Source organism: Orycteropus afer, unplaced genomic scaffold (assembly GCF_000298275.1).
Source record: "Orycteropus afer afer isolate SDZICR_OR568_19922 unplaced genomic scaffold, OryAfe1.0 scaffold00024, whole genome shotgun sequence".
NCBI lineage: Eukaryota > Metazoa > Chordata > Mammalia > Tubulidentata > Orycteropodidae > Orycteropus > Orycteropus afer.
In genome coordinates this window covers 13,782,426-13,801,834 of record NW_006921611.1, presented here as the reverse complement: position 1 = coordinate 13,801,834, position 19,409 = coordinate 13,782,426, and the positions used below count along the sequence as shown (strand labels likewise).

Below are 19,409 nucleotides of genomic sequence, written 5' to 3'. Positions count from 1 at the left end.
AAAAAAAAAAAATTACATTTGGCCTCAGAATGTGTTATAAAGTCTGCATCTGAATTTGAAAATCCAAAGAATACCTAAATAAGTGAAGAGGCATACCATACTCATGGATTGGATGACTCAGTATAATAAAGGTGTCAGTTGTTTCCAAATTGATCTATTAAACAAAATTTCAATAAAATCCCAGCAGGATATTTCGTAGATTTAAACAAGTTGCTTCTAAATTTACAAGGAAAAGCAAAGGACCTAGAAAAGCCAAAACAATTTTGAAAAAGAATAAAAATTGGAGGACTCACACTTCCTTTAAGACTTACTATAAAGCTGCAAGAAAATATGGTTTTAGGGACAAGATAGGCACATAGATCAATGGAACTGAGTAAGTCCCGAAATAAACCCACAGAAATATTGCCAGTTGATTTCTGAAAAAGGTACAGAGGCAGTTCAATGGAGAAAGATAGTCTTTCAGCAAATGGTGTTGGAACAATTGGACATCCATAAGCCAAAAAAATAACCTCCATCTAAGCTTCCCACCTTAAAAAAAATTAAAATGCATTGTAAATCTAAGTGTAAAATGAAAAAATATAAGGGAAAACTTCCGTGAGTTTGAATTAAGTAAAGAGTTCTTAGATATGACGTCAAAAGTACAATGCATAAAGAAAAAAGTTGATAAATTGTGATTAATGAAAATTAAAAACTTTTGGTCTATGAGAAACACTTTTAAAGGGAATGAAAAGACAAGGTATAGACTGGGTGAAAATATTTGCCAATCACGTTTCTGACAAAGTCCTCGTATCCAGAATATATAAAGAAACCTAAAAACCTCAACAGTGAGAAAACAGACAGCCTAATTAAAAATAGTCAAAAGATTTGAACAGACATTTCACCAAAAAAGATAGACAAATGGCTGATAAGCCCATGAAAGATACTCAGCATAACCAGTTATCAGGGAAATGCCAGTTAAAGCCAGAATGAATAATCACTACACACTTACTTGAATGGCTAAAAAGATCCAGTCTGACAATAACAAGTGCTGACAAGGATGAAGAACAGCTGAAACTCTCACAGGTTGCTGGTGAGAATGCAGAATGGTACAGCCACTCTGGAAAACAGTTTTGACAGTTTCTTACAAGGTTAAATATACATTTCCCATAAGACCCAGCAGTTCCACTCCTAAACATTTACCCTGGAGAAATAAAACTTTTAATTCACACAAAAACCTGTAAATGAATAAACATTGATTTATAACACCTCTATTTGTAATCACCCAAAACTTGAAACAACACAGATGCCCTTCAGTGGATAAATAGATAAACTATAGTACCTCTATGCACTAAAAAGGAATGAACTATTTTTATATGCAACAGTGTGGAAGAATTTCAAAGGTATTATACTGAGTAAGAGAAGCCAATCTCAATAAAAGTTCCATAATGTATAATTTCATTTATATGACATTCTGGAAAATGTAAAACTTATAGGGACAAGGAACAGATCAGTGGTTGCCACTGGTTAGGATTGGGCATCAGGTCTGACCACAAACAGAATTTTAGGGGGTGATGGAACTCATCTGTGTACCCTGACTGTCACAGTGGTTACACAAGTCTCTACCTGTGTTAAAACAGAATTGTATGTATACACGCATACACACACACAGTCATTTTTATTGCATGTAAACTTAAAAGCTAATAATAAAAAATCCATATTAATACATATAACTTCAAAATAACAGTGAAGCCACATGGATAATGGATTGATCATCAGCTTCCTCATCCTCTCCTTATGTAGCTACTTCCTGCTCTATGCTGAAAATAAATACCACCTCTTACATAAATACAGAGTTACCAGCCTAAGATGAGCTGCCCTTAAACATATACATCTGGTTCAACCCATGGGAGTGATTAAACATATTTAAATGCTTTGATTTTTAAAAGCTTTTCTAATAGCTGAACTTTAATATCCAAATAGACCTCAAAATCTTTGCTTTCCAGCTGTAGGCTATAATGTCACAGCAGGAAACTGACATCCTTCCTCACTCTTCTTAGGAAATTTATTGTCAATACTTTTCTGATATTTTAATATAGTTTCTTAATCTTTTATATATTTATTTTTTAAGGTACAGCCTAATGATTAAGGCTAAACTGCCTACATTTGAATCCTTGCTACCTGCCACTTACTAGCTGTGTGACCTTGGGCAAATTATTTTATCTCTCTGTGCCTTGGTTTGCTCAGTAATAAAATGAAGAAAATAATAATACTTGTCTTATATAAGTGTTAACTATTATTGTAATCATTATATATCATATAATGTCATAACTAATATTATTATAATTATCTTTTCTCATCCTTCTATCTCTACAAACTGTCTGTTATAATCTCCATTGTAAGCTGAAGTCAGAGAAGTTTATGTACATTTTCTTGTGTTTTCTGTAGTATATAACAAAAATTTAGTTTTTTAAAAATCTCTGTGTATCTGTGTAGGTAGATAGGGAAATTAGATACAGATACAGGTATAGATATGTCGGTGGTGTTTTGGGGCGCTGTCGAGTTGACTTCAACTCATAGTGACCTCTTGTGACAGTAGAACTGCCCCCGTAGGGTTGGCTTAGGGTTGGCTGTAATCTTTATGGAAGGAGCCCTGGTGATGCAGTGGTTAAAGCATTCAGCTGCTAACCAAAAGGTTGGTGGTTCAATCCCAGCAGCTGTTGCACAGAAGAAAGATGTGGCAGCCTGCTTCTATAAAGATTTACAGCCTTGGAAACCCTCTGGGCAGTTCTACTCTGTCCTATAGGGTCACTATGAGTCAGAATTGACTCAATGGTAGTGAGTTTGTTTTTTGGTAATCGTTATGGAAGCAGATTGCCAGGTCTTTCTCCTATGGAGACAGATGTAGATACTTAGATGTAGATAATAGTATTTATCCAGAAGAGGAACTAAAGTATATTTCCAATTCAGTTCTGTAGGTGAGAGCTTAGAAATTTGCTCAGGATGATTTGCAAGCAACAAAATAATTAAATGAGCAGCACCATGAATCAGATTTCATTAAAAAGAATGCTTTAAAAAAAAACACTGCCATTGAGTTGATTCCAACTCATGGCGACCCCCATTGGATTTCCAAGGCAGTAAATCTTATGGAAGTAGATTGCCTTATCTTCCTTCCATGGAGAATTTTAAAGAATGCTAGTGATCTTTAAAATAGTTTTTTAAATCCCTTATTTCTTTTGAAAGTAAGTGATTTAAAAAAAAAGAAAAGTCAGTATATCTCCCTGTTCCTTTTGTGGAAGAAGATCTCTTTGCTTCCTAAGATTGGGTAACCTGAGGACGTTTTAGACCAGTAACTTACTGAACACAAGAAAACCAAACATGCTATAATAATATCTGTGAAGACAAAAAGAATAAACGTTTCCATGATTATGAGATTAGTTTAAGAAAATTGAAAACCAAGCTAGGTAGAATTACAGAATGTTAGCCCTGGTAGGGACCTTGGTGTGATACAATCTAACCTTTTCTCTTTTATTATTTTTGAATGAGATAATTCAGGCCCTAAGCCCCCATCTTTTCCTCAATAGCCACAGTTTCTGAGTTATCCAAATAATTAATTGAACTTTCCACTTTATTTTCCCTGTCTAGATATAACTTATAGCTAATTTGTTTGTTTGTTTCTAAAGTATTAATATAAGAATATATGTTCATTATTTTAAGAACAAGAATTCTCTTCCAAATTTTCACTTATGACTTTATTTTCCTTAGGCAAATTGCAAAAAGAAGGTGCTTTGTCACGAGAATCTGATGAAAGCCTCAATAGAGTTCAGGAAGTGGAGTCCCCAGTATTTAAAGAGCTACCAGGTGCCAAGGCTAATGACAACAGCACTGTCCCTCTCACGGGGTTGGCTGGGGAGACCTCCGGGGCCTCAGAAGTCACATCAGTGGGAAACCATCCCCGGGCCTCATATGGTAAGATGCCTGCTAAGGGCTTGGCTTTACATGATGGCAGAGAGAAGTTCCTCAGGAGATAATTGGCCAGGTCTGGGTGTGGGCAGTCAGGTTTTTAAAAGTTTCCCTCAAGGTTAGGTTTTGATAAAAACCCAGAAGCTAAAAAGACCTTTAGAAACCATTCTATAGTCAACAGAGCAGGGTTATGCTTGTCCTGTGATTTCCTTCCAAGATATATTTATAGCCTTATCAGAGGCTCCAGGGGTCCCCACACCGTGTCTCTGTGCAGCACTTACTCAACTACACATGCCTGTTGTCCATGTCTGGGCTGCAGGGCATAAATAATTGCTGAAGATGGGTTTGCTCAGCTTATTAAGGAAGACATGAAGAGAAAGCTAACGTTGGATCAAAGAAGGTCATCCCCACCACAGAATCACAGAAACCTTAGAAAACATCAGGACCATCCTGACTTGGCCTTTTGTCCCATAGTGTATATGGACATGGTAGGAAAGCCCCAGCTTCCACCCAGGGCTCTGCAGGCAGCTTTTGCCTCCATGCAGGCTGGGCCCTGGCACTAGCTTTCTGCAGATGCAGTGCTTGACTTGGCCCAAAGAAAGCAAAATAATTGTTCCCCGCCAATATGATAGACCCTATCTTCTGACAGTCATGATTGGCCTTTTACGAAGCACCTGGAATATCTGAAGTTTTGTCCCTCATATATGGAGTTTACTAAAATAAGTTCCAATTAAAGATTCTCCTTTTATCTAGAAAAAGATAAAAAGGAAACAGTGGTAATTTCAGAAAGATGCTCTTTGTTGTTGTTGTGTTGTTATGTGCCGTCAAGTCGGCCCCAACTCATAGCAACCCCTCCTTGGGTTTCCGAGGCAATATCACTATGGAAGTAGATTTCCCAACCTTCCTTCCGAGGAGTGGCCTTTAGGAGAGCTTAAATAACAGCTTTGAAAAAGTACTATGTTAGTAATTTTACCCTTTTGTTATATGCTTTTGAGTTTCTTTTTTTATTATTTTAACTGTATTACATGTCCTTTATAGTCAGTTTAGAAATTTTTTTTAAGTGTATAGAAAAAAACAGATAGTATGTAGAAAAAATAATAATATCTAGAAAATAATAAAAGTCACTCATTTTCCAACCTTCTGGAGATAGCCACCATTAAACACTGGAGATAGTGGGAAGAGTGTTTCCTTCCAGGCATGATTTATATTCAAAAGGCCAGAAAATAAGTTGTATTCAATCCTTTTCAGGAAGAGCACTTTCCATGACTCATGGCTCTGCAAAGTCACCTATCTCCAATGGAACGTTTGGCTTTGATGGTCATACAAGAAGTGATGTCCACGTGTACCACACTGTGCACAAAGACTCGGGGCTCTACAAAGATTTACTGCACAAAATCCACGTAGACAGAGGGCCTGAGGAGAAGCCCACCCAGGAAAACAACTATAGGTTGCTGCGGCGAAATAACAGTTACACTTGCTACACAGCAGCCATTTGTGGAATGCCAGTGCACTCGACTTTTAAAGCTGTTGATTCGTCGTCTGCCCCCGAAGACAGTGAAAAGCTGGTGGGTGACACCGTGTCCTATTCTAAAAAGAGACTTCGCTATGACAGCTACTCAAGCTACTGCAATGCGGTAGCAGAGGCTGAGATAGAGGCAGAAGAGGGAGGTGTAGAAATGAAGCTGGCGTCTGAGCTGACTGATCCTGACCAGCCTCAGGAGGACCCCATAGAAGAAGAAAAGGAGGAGAAAGATGCAGCAGAGGTGCACCTCCTGTTCCATTTCCTGCAAGTCCTTACTGCCTGTTTTGGATCCTTTGCTCATGGTGGCAATGACGTGAGGTAAGTATGTTGATTCATTCATTCAATGAGGAGATATATTAGGGGTCTGTCATGTGCCAGGTGCCAGTCTGGGCACTGGGGTATAGCAGTAACCACGTCAGACAAAAATCCTTGCCATTAAGGAGCTTACATTCTAGTTGAGAGGTGGGAATGATAACAGACATTAACCAGTGGACAACAGGCACGTCTAGGATGACAACACAAAAACCCAAACTGATTGCCATCAAGTTGACCCTGACTCCTGGCGACCCCATGTTACAGAGTAGAGCTGCTCCATGGAGTTTTCTCAGCTATTAGCTTTACAAGTAGATCACCAGGCATATCTTCTGTGATACCACTAGGTGGGCTTGAACCACCAACCTTTAGATTAATGTCACTGTTACTTGCCATCAAGTCAATTCCCACTCAAGGCGACTTAACCTACTCCATGTGTAGGTTAATAGTTGAGCACGAGCCACTTGCACCACCCAGGGACCATCTAGGATGACAGGCCGGGATCAATGTTAAAGGGAAAATAAAGCAGAAAAGGGAATGGGGTCTATTAGGAGATTGCCGTTTCAGATCCACTCCTCAGCAAGGGGCTGGCCGAGTGTGATCTGAAAGGAATGAGGGACCCAGCCATGTTCATCTGGGGGCAAGTGCATTCCAGAAGAGAGAGCAGCAGGTACAAAAGCCAGAGGCAGGAGTGCCCCTGGTATACTGTAGAAACAGCAAGGAAGTCATGGAGGGGAGAATGTAGACATCGAGTGCAGCAAGTCACAGAGGCCCAGCATATATAAACCAAAACCAAAACCAAACTCGCTACCGTTGAGTCAGATCCAACTCCTTGGGTTTCTGAGGCAGTATCACTACGGAAGTAGATTGCTCAACCTTCCTTCTGAGGGGTGGCTGGTGGGTTTGAACTGCCAGTCTTCTGGTTAGCAGTCAAATGCCTTAGGCACTACGCTACCAGAGTTCCTCCAGCATATATGTTGTTGCTGTTTTGTTATGTGCCGTCAAGCTGGACCCGACTTATAGCGACCCCTCCTTGGGTTTCCGAGGCAGTATCTCTGCGGAAGTAGATTGCCAGTCTTTCTTCCCAGGAGTGGCTGGTGGATTTGAACCGCCAGCCTTCTGGTTAGCAGTCAAATGCCTTAGGCACTATGCCACCAGAGCTCCTCCAGCATGTATGTTGTTGCTGTTTTTTTATGTGTCCTCGAGTCGGACCCAACTTATAGTGACCCCTCCTTGGGTTTCTGAGGCGCTATCACTACAGAAGTAGATTGTCCAACCTTCTGAGGAGTGGCTGATGGATTTGAACCTCCAGCCTTCTGGTTAGCAGTCAAGTCCTTAGGCACTATGCTACCAGCATATTGTTGTTGTTGTTGTTATGTGCCGTCGAGTCGGCCCCAACTCATAGCGATCCCTCCTTGGGTTTCCGAGGCAGTATCACTACGGAAGTAGGAGTGCCCAACCTTCCTTCCGAGGAGTGGCTGGTGGGTTTGAACCGCCAGCCGTCTGGTTAGCAGGCAAGTGTCTTAGCCACTATGCTACCATATATAGGACCATATAAACAGAAGGGAGCTTTCACTTTTGAAAGAAGGGGAGCCCTTGGAGGTTTTAAGCAGAGGTTGACGTGATCCATGTTTAACAGGATCACTCTGGCTTTTGTTTTGTGAATAGACTTACAGGAAACAGGGTACAAGTAGGGAGGCCAGTTAGGAGATTATTGCAAGAATCCAGGGGAGAAGTGATGTCACTTGGACCAGGGGTGGCAGCACAAATAGAATCTGGATATATTTTGAAGGTAGAATTTGCTGACAGATTGAATATGGGGTGTGAGAGAAAGAGAAGAATCAGGCTGAGCCCCACTATTTTGCCCTAAGAAACTAAGAGTGGCATTGCTGTTTATCCAGAAGGGGGACTGTGAGAGGGACAGATTAGGGTCATAATACCAGAAGCTTGGGTTTCGACATGCTAAGTTTGAGATGGAGTCCCTGCGTGGTGTAAACAGTTAATGCAGTTGAGGGCTAACTGAAAAGTTGGTAGTTCAGATCTACCCAGACACCGCAGGACAAAGTCCTGGCAGTCTGCTTCCAAAAAAATCAGCCACTGAAAACCCTACAGAGCTCAATTCTGCTCTGACCCATGTGTGGCCACCATGGTCAGAGCTGACCCATGACAACTGGTTTAACTGGTTTTAAGTCTGAGATGTTTTGATATCCAAGTGACAAGGTTGAGTGGGTACTAGCTATAAGTCTGAAGTTCAGGGGGAGAGGTGCAGACTGGGCTATAAAAGTGTGACTCCTTTTCCTCCAAAGTGTAGGGAGGAACAGCTACGGAGTGAGTGTAGCTGGAGGAGACAACACCAGAGCCCTGAGCACTCCAAAATTGAAGGGTGTAGGAAACAAGGAAGAAACAAGAATGAGATTTGTCAAATCAGTAACTAATGAGAACATTCAGAGAGGTGATCTGTCATGTGCACTCAGCACATGACATTTGCATGTCATTTGTACACTCTCAAATCAGATTTTTTCATTCCCACGGAGGGAAGATGGGACAATCTACTTCCATAAAGATTTACCACCTTGGAAACCCAATGGGAATCTCTGTGAGTTGGAATCAACTCGATGGCAGTGAGTTTTTTGTTTGAATGTGTTACAAAAGGAGCTCTAGTAGGGCAGTGGTGAAAGCATTCAGCTGCTAACCAGAAGGTTGCTGATTCGAACCCACCAGCTGCTCTATGGGAGAAAGAAGAGGCAGTCTGCTTTCCTAAAGATTTACAGCCTTGGAAACCCTATGGGACAGTTCTACTCTGTCCTATAGAGACGCTATGAGTCAGAATTGACTCGATGGCAGTGGGAATATTCTACAAAAAGATGTTTTCAAAATTGCAAACAAAGCATTAAACTGGTCACCTAGAAGCTTCCCACTCGTTCATTTAGTCCGTCATCAAACATGTATTGAGCACCTAGTATGTGCCAGATCATGTACGAAGCTCTGGAGTAAAAAGATGAATAAAATATGGTCTGTGTGCTCTATTTGTTGAGAGCATAAGGAATAACAGACCTGTGAACAAATAACTAGTGTGATGAGGTATAACTGAGCAGTGAGCTAAGCTCTGGGAGAATACAGAGGAGGGGAATCAGCACTGTCTGGGAGAAGTGAGAAAAGCTTCCAGAGAGAGATGACATTGCAACAGGGTCCCAGAGGCTTTAACAGGAGTTCGTTAAACAAAAATGGGGCACCAGCATTTTACATAGAGGAAATGTTGTGTTTTTGCTCTCTCTTGCCTTAGTTTCCTCGCCTGTAAAAGAGGGACAGCAGCACCTCCCTAATAGGATTGTTGTAAGCATTAAAAAGTCAGTATCTGCCTTTTGATCAGAGATTCTGTAGGAGAATCAGCTTACTTCTACAGGAGATCAAAAAGGGGGCAGAATGCAGAACAGAATTTCAAGTTCTCACTGGAATATAGACTTTCTGGATCCACTGAGGCTGGGTGAGATCATGTTTAAACTTTAAACCAAAACTGTCCCCTAAAGTCTTTGTACAAAAAAGTTGTTAATCTTAATAAATAAAGTATGTCTGCCTTGAGCATTGTGCAGTCTTAAAGAATTATCTATCTGAGATCAAATTGACAACAGCAACTTGAAAGATTAGGTGAGAGCTTCAGGGGTAGTGAGTTTAAGTCAGTGGTACAGTTTAGAGAATGGAGGTAAGAATCTTTGCACAACTTGAAGAATATAATCAATGCCACTGAGATGTACAAGTAGAAATTGTTGAAATGGTGTATGACTGTGTATTTTCACATCTCTCCCTGCTCAAAAAAAAATAAAAAAATAAAAAGAATCTATATCTGTAAAGTACCAAGAGCCCAGCGCTGACTGGCAGGCCACAAGCAAGAAGCCACATTGCCTATTCTTGGTGGCAGCAGAGGTGCTCATAGCAGTGACGGTGATGCAGAGGCAGGATAGGAGCACAGGATACATGACCCACAGACTGGGCTGAGGACACTGCAGGCAGAATCTGCCTCGGGGAGGCAGTGGAAAATGTGCAGAGCCCAACCAGGGCTGCTAGTTGAGGAACAACTCCTAGGGATCCTTCCAGACTGGGACCAGCCCACAATCAGACTGCACTCCCTGGGTAAGATGACTAGTGGGCCTTTGCCCAGTGGCTAAGCAGTTTCCTCTTTTCGGAAATAAATTGCCCCCTCTTCCTTCTGTGGAGCGGCTCGTGGGTTTGAACTGCCAGCCTTCTGGTTAACAGTCAAATGGCTTAGGCACTACACCACCAGAACGCCTTTTCTGTGGAATAAGAACAACTAAATTGCTCAGTAGTATCTCAACCCTGCAGTCTCTTCTTCTCTGAAGATCCAGGCTCTGTAGCTGCCTTACATAGCTTTTGAGTAACCCAGTGAAATAACGTAACAGGCTTTCTTTCCTCCTGCTCAAAAGAGCAGGTGAGGAATATAACTCTCCTGCCTCAGCCTCACCTGGCCCCACTCTGTGCCCAGGCCTGGCCCTGTAGGAAAATAGGCTAACTTCCTGGAGTCCAAGAACCTCCAATTGGAGTCTGTACCCTCCTCTTACTAGCTGTGTAGCATTAGACAAGATACTTGATTTCTCCAAACCAAACCAAACACACTGCATTGAATTGATTTTGACTCATAGTGACCCAATAGGACAGAGTAGAACTGCCCCCATAGAGTTTCCAAGGCTGTAGATCTTTATAGAAGCAGACTGACCCATCTTTGTCCTGAGGAGCAAGCACCTTCTTGGTTCAGACCTTCAGACTTTTGGTTGGCATCCGAGTGCCTTAACCACTACCAAGGCTCCAAATCAAGAAAAAATACACTGCTGTTGAGTCAGTTTTCTGACTGTCCACATTACAGCTGTGGGTTTCCGTACACTGTTACCCATGTGTGACTGCATTTCTATTCTTTTTTTAAAGAAGTCCTGCTGCCAGACTCTTAAGACACCTGGACATTTTACATTTGCTCAGTGTCATATTGATCTTTCCATATTATTTGGGCACCATGTTCTCTTCTGCTCTTGATAATGACTTATCTGTCCCTCACATCACCACCTCTTCCTCCTCACCATCAGGCATGCTTTATTGAAGGCCTGGTGGTGGCAGAGTGTTTTGAATCAGATCCCTGCTCTTCAGGAATTTAAACTCCAGTAAGGGAGATAAGGGAGCTCTGGTGGCGTAGTGCCTAAGGCATTTGACTGCTAACCAGAAGGCTGGTGGTTCAAACCCACCAGCCACTCCTCAGAAGGAAGGTTGGGCAATCTACTTCCGTAGTGATACTGCCTCAGAAACTGAAGGAGGGGTCACTATGAGTCAGATCCAACTCGATGGCAGTGGGTTTTTAAGGGAGATAAGAAAAATATATACATCAGAAAGTAACAAACCAATCAAAAACAGTATTTCAAGGCCAAAGGAAGAGGTTGGGGGTAAGGCACTGCTACAGACAAGCAGCATTTAGAGCAGTGACTTCCAGTTCTAGGGCTAGGACTGAGTGAGGCCTTTGTGCAAGAGTGTGGTCTGAGAGGAAGGTTCTAGAAATAATCTGACAATGGAAAGGGGGTTTCTACTGTTTATTTATTCCTTCATCAAATGATTATCAAGTTTATACCAGGCCTCAGTACAGAACCATATATAACTTATTTTAATCTTTCTCAGAACAGCTCATTGAGGTCGGTAGGTACATGGTAACCTTAAGAGTCATAGTCTGAGGCCCAGCTACTCAACCAGGACTACAGCTAGGGAGAAACAGACTGGGAAGCCATTGCTTGTGACGCTCAGCCCATACTCTTCCTATATAAGCTGGGCTGGGAGGAGGAGGCCAGAGAAACCCTTACAGGCCTGTGACAGTGCTCTACTGCTGCTGAGGGCCCTGGAGGAAGCTAGCATGTCTTGGGGAGAGGGCTTACACACCAGAATTAGCCCTCACCAAGTCCTAGTTCTGCTTCAGTTTCCTTTTCTATGAAATGGGAGTGACAATGCCTAGCAAACCTATAGTGTGGGACCTGAAAGGTCTGTCCAAAAATGATAGCTAGTATTAGTAGCTATAGTTCAGGGGTCAGTGAAAATGGGCAGAAAATTGAGAAAAAAAAATTGTGTTCATTTCTTATGTTTATCATCTGTACTCGGTAAAAAAAAAAAAAAAAAAAAATGAATAAATCATTTTTATTGTCAGTAGATTATATTAAAAAATAAAAAAAAGCACCAAACCCACTGCCATCGAGTCGATTCCGACTTATAGTGACCCCCATTGGGTTTCTGAGGCGGTAAATCTTTATGGAAGTAGATTGTCCTGTCTTCCTTCAGTGGAGTGGCTGGTGGGTTTGAACTGCTAACCTTCTGTTTAGCAGTCAGATACCTTAGGCACTGTGACAAATACGGTAGGATGGCTTCTCCAGATTGGCAGGTCTCTGCATACTGAGGACTATGCCATTTGTATGCATAATTAACTCTCATTCTTTTTTTTTTAATTACAGTAATGCCATTGGTCCCCTGGTAGCTTTGTGGCTCATTTACAAACAAGGTGGAGTATTACAAGAAGCAACTACTCCTGTCTGGCTGCTGTTTTATGGAGGAGTCGGAATTTGTACAGGTCTCTGGGTTTGGGGGAGAAGAGTGATCCAGACCATGGGAAAGGACCTCACTCCAATCACACCATCCAGGTAAGCACAGGGGTTTGGGCTGGGTTGACAGAGCTTGTCATTTGAGGCCTACAGCAGACCCAAGCTTGTTATGTGTGAAAACCCTATCATGCTGACCTCCATCTCCCACTGGCCCTCAGCACAGCCACTGTGCAGTTGGTTGTCATTGTGAGGAGAGGCAGAGGGTAAGAACACCTCCCCCGGCCTTTGCTCTCCACCCACACAGTCCCAATACCAGCCATCATTACCCTCCCTCATGCCGTCATCTGGACCCCCATCCACAGTGACTCTGAGAGGAGGAATGAGAGATAATGAGAGGACAGAAAGACAGAAGGAAGGAGAAGCAGGAGGAAAGATGAGAGAGCCCCACCGTGCAGCTCCCCAGTCCACTCTGTCTGCAGGTCGTGCCCAGTATGAGGGCCAGAGTGTACGCAGAGACAAAGGGCACACACCACACCATGGATGTAGGTCTGCCTTCCCTGAAAATCCTCTCTTCCCCCTGGGGAAGCCCCCTTGAGACCCTGTCTGACCTCTTACTCAGCTCTCACTCATCATCCTTCTAGCTTGTACATCTTTCTTCCGGCTCAGCCGGATGGGGAATGTGTTCTGCCATCCTAGGGCAGGGTTCTGGAGCAACTCTGGATGTTGTCATGTGGCCATGCTGTTTTGTAGACAGTTACTACTATTCTTTAGATATATTAGGTGATAAATAACAAACTTATACGAAAACTTTCAGAAAACCAGTAAAATTAGGAGCTACCTATTGTAAGGAATCTCTTCTTATTTTTTAAAACATTGTAGGTTTTCTTTTTCTTTTCTAATTTTAAATTTTCTTAGTTGGAAGTCACTTTAATAAAAGATTCAGAAGATTGATTTGAAAAAAATTGTAGTCATCTGAAAAAAACACACACTTTTTTTGTGTAAGTACACATCTTTAAAATGAAAGCATAACTTTTCCTACCCTGCTTTAGAAATCAGTAATTTACTATTTAATGTCTCCTTTTTTTTTTTCACAGCAGGAGGTTCTGACCTAGTTACTGCAGTGTGTGGTTTTTGAAAAAGCGTGTCAGAAAAGCAAGGCTATTTAGGGCTGTAAACAGTATAATGGGAAGTCTCAGTGTGAATTGTTGCCTTTATGCAGCAGTTTCTTGTTCTGTTCATGTCGTTCTGGCCTAGTCAGCAGTCAACAATCAACCCACAGAATATTCTGGTGAGACTCTGGCACCACAGGGTGTCCGTGAAGGCGATACAAAGCACGCCTGTGATGTGTCTCCTTGTGTTCCCTCCCGCAGTGGCTTCACCATTGAACTGGCCTCAGCGTTCACGGTGGTGGTTGCCTCCAACATTGGGCTTCCTGTCAGCACCACACACTGCAAGGTAGGCATCTGCCAAGGGACCACACTGCAGCAGGGCAGCTGGGGAGACCTTTCAGCAGGCCGTAGTCACCAAGCAAATTGGAGAGAAGCTAGTACTGCTTTGTATGTGGTTGTTTGTGAGAGCGATTCATCGCAAGGTTTGTTGGAAATGGGCGTTTTCTCTTCTCAGACTGCCCCTCTTATATTTGATCCACAGACCTTCTCTCTCATTCAGCAATGTGACACCTTCTACCATTCAGACTTTGCTTTCTCAATGCATGCATAGCAAGGGCTTTCCCTCCGTCACTGTGTGCTTCACACTGTCTGTTTGTCCTGTTTCTCTCTCGTTGTTTCCACAGTGAATTTTGCGTTGAAGTCTTGTGTGCGCTAACCGTACTCATAGGCTCAAATCATGCTACTCATTTGCCACCATTGCAGGGGCCTGGGAGTGACAGTGGAGATAGAGATAAACAGAAATCATCTCAATGGAATTGTAAGAAACAGTTGTTTCAGTTTATTTTGTTTTTCCTTATGTAATGTTCATCGTGACTCTGTTGATTTAGAGTAAAGTCCAAATGAGGAGGAATTCCTAATATCGATCAGTTCCTAATACTGAGTGCTGTGTAACTCAGTGCTACCCAACAGGGAATCACTTGACATAGTGGTAGGATGTTGGAGCTGCAAGAAACCTGGAAGATAAATGATGTGGAAACAGATTCAGTGAATTTTGGGTAATTATCCAAGGTCACTCAGGGCTAAGGCAAGACTAGAAGCCAGGTCTGCCCAGTGTTTGGAGATAATTCTAAACTATCTTCAATGGGCTGCCCACAACCTCAACAAAGCAAAAGCAAAAGCCATTTCCAGATCTTTTTCAGGTTCATTATTCATATAATTGAAGAAAACTCAGTTAGTAACTGTTATGTGTTAGGCGAAGCTCTGGTGGTGTAGTGGGTAAGGCATTTGGCTGCTTACCAGAAGGGTACCGGTTCAAACCCTCCAGCTGCTCCACAGGAAGAAGATGAGGCGATGTACTTCCGTAAAGATTTACAGCCTTGGAAACCACAAAGGGTGTTGCTATGAGTTGGAATTGACTTGATGTCAGTGTTTCTGTTTGTTTGTTTGCTTTTAAGTGTTACACACTGTTCTACCACAGACAGCAGCACCCAAAGCAGGCAGGGCCATTCATATTTACCTAAGATTTCAAAACTCCAACCAATATATTTATAATAAATACTTACAAAATGCTAACGGATTGGTGCTTTAAATATGAAGGTGAGGCAGCATTTATGAGAATATTTTAAGTGGGCCAGCACTTACTTAAAACAGAGCCAGGACTTTATGGCATGAAGAATTTGCTTCATTGGAAAAAAGTTTTTTTCTTTTCTTTTTTTGCTACAATATATAGAAAGACCCCAATTTTAGTAAATTATCGTTATAAAAACCAGCACCACTTACAGTATACAACAAATGCCTATTACTGTGCTCAGTGCTTTATACAGACATAACACATCATTCAAGCCCCACAGCCACTCTATGAAAGCAATACTGTTTAGTCCCAGTTTAGGAGCTCTGGTGGTATAGTGGGTAAGGCATCTTGGCTGCTAATCAAAAGGTCAGTGGTTCAAACCTACCAGCTGCTCCGTGGAAGAAAAGATGAGGCAGTCTACTTCTGTAAAGATTTACAGCCTTGGAAACCCAATGGGGTTTGCTGTGAGTCAGAATCAACTTGATGGCATGGACTGTGGTTTTTTTTGGTTTGAGTTCCAGTTTACCGATGAGAAAACCAAGGCTTCCAGAGTTGGGTCTATTTCTCGTGGTCTCAGTTAACATGTGATAGAACCGAGATTCAAAACTTCACCTCATGCTATACTGCCTCCTGATTATAACTAGGATGATCTTGTTGTTGTTGTTGTTGTTGTTATGTGCCGTCGAGTCAAACCCGACTCATAGTGACCCCTCCTTGGGCTTCTGAGGCAGTATCACTACGGAAGTAGGATTGCCCAACCTTCCTTCCGAGGAGTGGCTGGTTGATCATGATATCCAGCCACAGCCAAGATGCATGGAAAAGTACTCCCTCCCTGCTAGGCACTGTTTTAAGTGCACTGTGGATATTAACCCACTGGTCCTCCCAAGAACCTTTTGTCATAGGTACTAATGTTACTCTGGTTTTACAAATGAGGTAAAGGTTAAATAGGAAGGTTAAATAACTTGCCCAAGATTCCACAGCTCTTAAATGACCAGCCTGAGGTTCTGACCCAGGCAGTGTAGCCCAGAGCCCTGCCCTGAAGCTGATGTGCCTCTCAGTATATAGGAGGAAGGCAGGGAAAAGTGAGGTGTACCCCTGCCATTCATCAGTTGTTCCTGTTTTAATTTCAAATATTTAAAAATTACAAAAGAAGCACATGTTCATGGAAATATTTCACATAATACAAAACTTGAGAGTCAAAAGTAACCGTCTTCCTGCTTCCCCCTCCTCAGCAACAGTGCACTGTGGTTTGTGGTTTGCGTCGAAGACACGTATGCTTATAAATATAGTCCTTATCAAAGAAACAGGCTTTAACTTCCCTGTAGCGTAAATGGCCTTGGGAGCTGTCTTTTAATGATTAAATTGCACATAAACAGGGATCAAGTATAGCTCAAGTGTAGCAAGCGGACCAGGCAGAGTTTAGTTCTGCTGCGCGTGGGGTCACACTATAAGTCAGAGACGACTTGACGGCACCTAACAACAACAACAAGTGAAAGCAGACTCTTTCACAGCAGTTGAAAGAGGTCTTGAATAAACAGTACAAGTTTGTTTTTTTGTTCCTGACTTACCTAACTGCATTAGCAATCTTACTGCTACTAATGTATGAGCTAAAGTGTTAAATTCACAATATTTATTTTGCTGATAAGACTAAATTCCAGTGTTAAAATTATAAATTTAGGTGAAACTCTTAACATTTTATCTTTAAATGTCATTTCTTCAATACTTACATTTATACTATAGTAAGGAGGAAGGGGTTATATAGGGTAGTTTTGTCTAGTTTGTATAGGAACTTAATGAATAAATTTATATGTTACCATTATTCTAAAATATAACAATATAGTAGGTTTTATTTCCTTAGAGTTTTTTATGTTGTTGTTAGGTGCCATCAAGTTAGTTCCAACTCACAGCCACCCTATGTCAACAGAGTGAAACCCTGCCAGGCTTTCTAATAAGTAGGATTAAAATAGTTTGTTGATACTTGGAAACAAGCCTTCTTAACATGGGACTACAGTGGGTGTCATCAATAAACTACACTTGGGATGGAACTCACCTTGGATTCTGGTTGATTCAGTCAGTATCATTGATCATGGACTTCTGGACAAAGCCCAAAGCTAGTCACTACAATAGTTAAGGGATAGAGGCCTCTCAGCTACTTGGCAATATCATAAAAGAGCAATCGACTCTCAACAAAGTCCAAATAATGTAAGTGCTAACAAGAGTTCATAGTTGCTGTTTATATAACACTTTTCTCTTGCACATATTTCTTCTGTGTGCAGCAGTCTCAGAATGGCATGTGTAGGATGAAGTATGAGACATGTGGGATGGAGTTAGTAGTGCAGCCCTGTGTAATGCAACTGTGAATCTGAAAACATCTAAAGGACATTGATGTCCATATAAAGTTGTAACTGAAGCCCATATGCATTTTTTCAGGACTACCCTCTGGTTGATATATCCAGTTCTCTCCTTCCTCTTCAGTCTACTTTTTAGGTTTCTTGCCAGAGCCTCTCCACTAGAAAGTGACCAAAAGTTCGGAATTTGGCAGAAAAAAGATGAAACTCTTGTTTAAAATAAGCATTTAGATTTAGCTATGTGGATGTCATTTTTCTTGCTTCCTTGTGTCACTAAGTTCACATAGATAAGTGCATAATTTAAATTTTGTTGTACCCTATTTAAAATGTTTATTAAACCCCATTATGTTAAGTGATATTAATGAGTGTATATTTTGAAAAAGAATGGTAGAAAAATCATATTACCACACTGTATACCAGAAGCCATATCTATTAAGAGAATCTGCTTTAAATATAAGTTTTACATTCTTTAAGTATTTCAAACCAAAAAACCAAATCCACTGCCATTCAGTCAATTCCAACTCATAGTGACCCCCACAGGGTTGCAAGGATATAAATCTTTATGGAAGCAGACTGCCTCATCTTTCTTCTGCACAGCAGCTGGTGGCTTTGAAGCACTGACCTTTTGGTTAGCAGCTTAATGCCTTAACCAGTGCCCCAAAAGAGCTTCTTATAAGTGTTCATACATTTTTTAAATTTCATATTGTAGGACTCAGTTCATTAGATATTTTCCTAACATAATACTTCTAATCAAGCTCAAAAACTTTAATTAAAGAAATAGAAATTAATATTGAAAATAAAATTGTCCACAGATGTATGTGAACTTTCCCTTCCATGAACTTTAATCAAGTTTAGTCTGTAGCCCTAACATATGAAACACAATGAGTGACCACTACTTAATATAAACATTTTTTTGTGAAATCTTTGCTAGAAATCCAGAGTGGTGGTGTCCACATTTCATAATTCCAGATTGTGGTGGTTTAGGTTTATTCTTTTTGTGAATTATCTACTTGTCATCTGTGTTGATGACATAGATGATCACCCCTCGAGCCTTTGAATTTGCAACAGCATGTGTAGGAAACACTATTGATTTAAAAAATTTAGGATTATAATTTCTAATTTAATTTTATACCTCTTGCTGTCTGATTACTCCTAAAGGATCCTATTGTTGTTATTACATAAAGACAACCTTAAACTGGAGACATACTCAGCTTATGAAAAGAAAATTAGAACATGACCAGGAAGAGCATTTTATATTGACGAAAGACATATTCAGTAGTAAAGACCTAATACTCTAGATCCTCAATGATCCAAATAGCATAACAATGAAATATATAAAGTAAAATGTATTAGAAACCAAAAATTAATATATCTAGACCTATGATAAATAAAGTAGATAAAATTACTTGGGAATACAAAGGATTTGAACACTATAGTTACAGCAGTATAATCAATAAATATGTATCATATTTTGTATCCTTCTGATCATATCCATCACTATCTGTCATTTTGTCGCACTGGGGTAGCTTGTTTGTTGCTGTGTGCTGGAAGCTATGCCACTAGTATTTCAAGGATCAGTAGTGCCACCCATGGTGGACAGGTTTCAGCAAAGCTTCTGGACTAAGACAGACTAAGAAGAAGGACATGGCCAGGTCCACTTCTGAAAAAAGAAAAGAAAAGAAAAAAAATTGGCCATTGAAAACCTTATGGATAGCAGGAAAACCTTGTCTAAAGTGCCAGAAGATGAGCGTCTCAGGTTGGAAGGCACTCGAAACATAGCAGGGGAAGAGCTGCCTCCTCATAGAGTCAATCTTAATAACGTGGTGGAGTAAACCTTTCAGGACCTTCATTTGCTGATGGGGCACAACTCAGAATGAGAAGAAACAGCTGTAAACATCCATTAATAATTGGAACATGGAAGTACAGAATATGAATATAGGAAAATTGGAAATTGTCAAAAATGAAATGGAACTTACAAAGATCAATATGCTAAGTATTAGTGGGGAGCTCTGGTAGCATAGTGCCTAAGGCACT

General features: G+C 41.1%; 1 protein-coding gene across 1 annotated transcript in view; it reads left to right on the top strand.

The window, feature by feature from the left end:
- SLC20A2 (solute carrier family 20 member 2) overlaps nucleotides 1-19,409 on the top strand; it is a 59,035-nt gene that overhangs the window by 31,041 nt on the left and 8,585 nt on the right. The window contains exons 6-9 of the mRNA XM_007935032.2: nucleotides 3,742-3,945; nucleotides 5,188-5,779; nucleotides 12,262-12,447; nucleotides 13,719-13,803. Coding sequence (XP_007933223.1) covers nucleotides 3,742-3,945; nucleotides 5,188-5,779; nucleotides 12,262-12,447; nucleotides 13,719-13,803 — 1,067 coding nt within the window. The remainder of the gene's footprint in view (nucleotides 1-3,741; nucleotides 3,946-5,187; nucleotides 5,780-12,261; nucleotides 12,448-13,718; nucleotides 13,804-19,409) is intronic.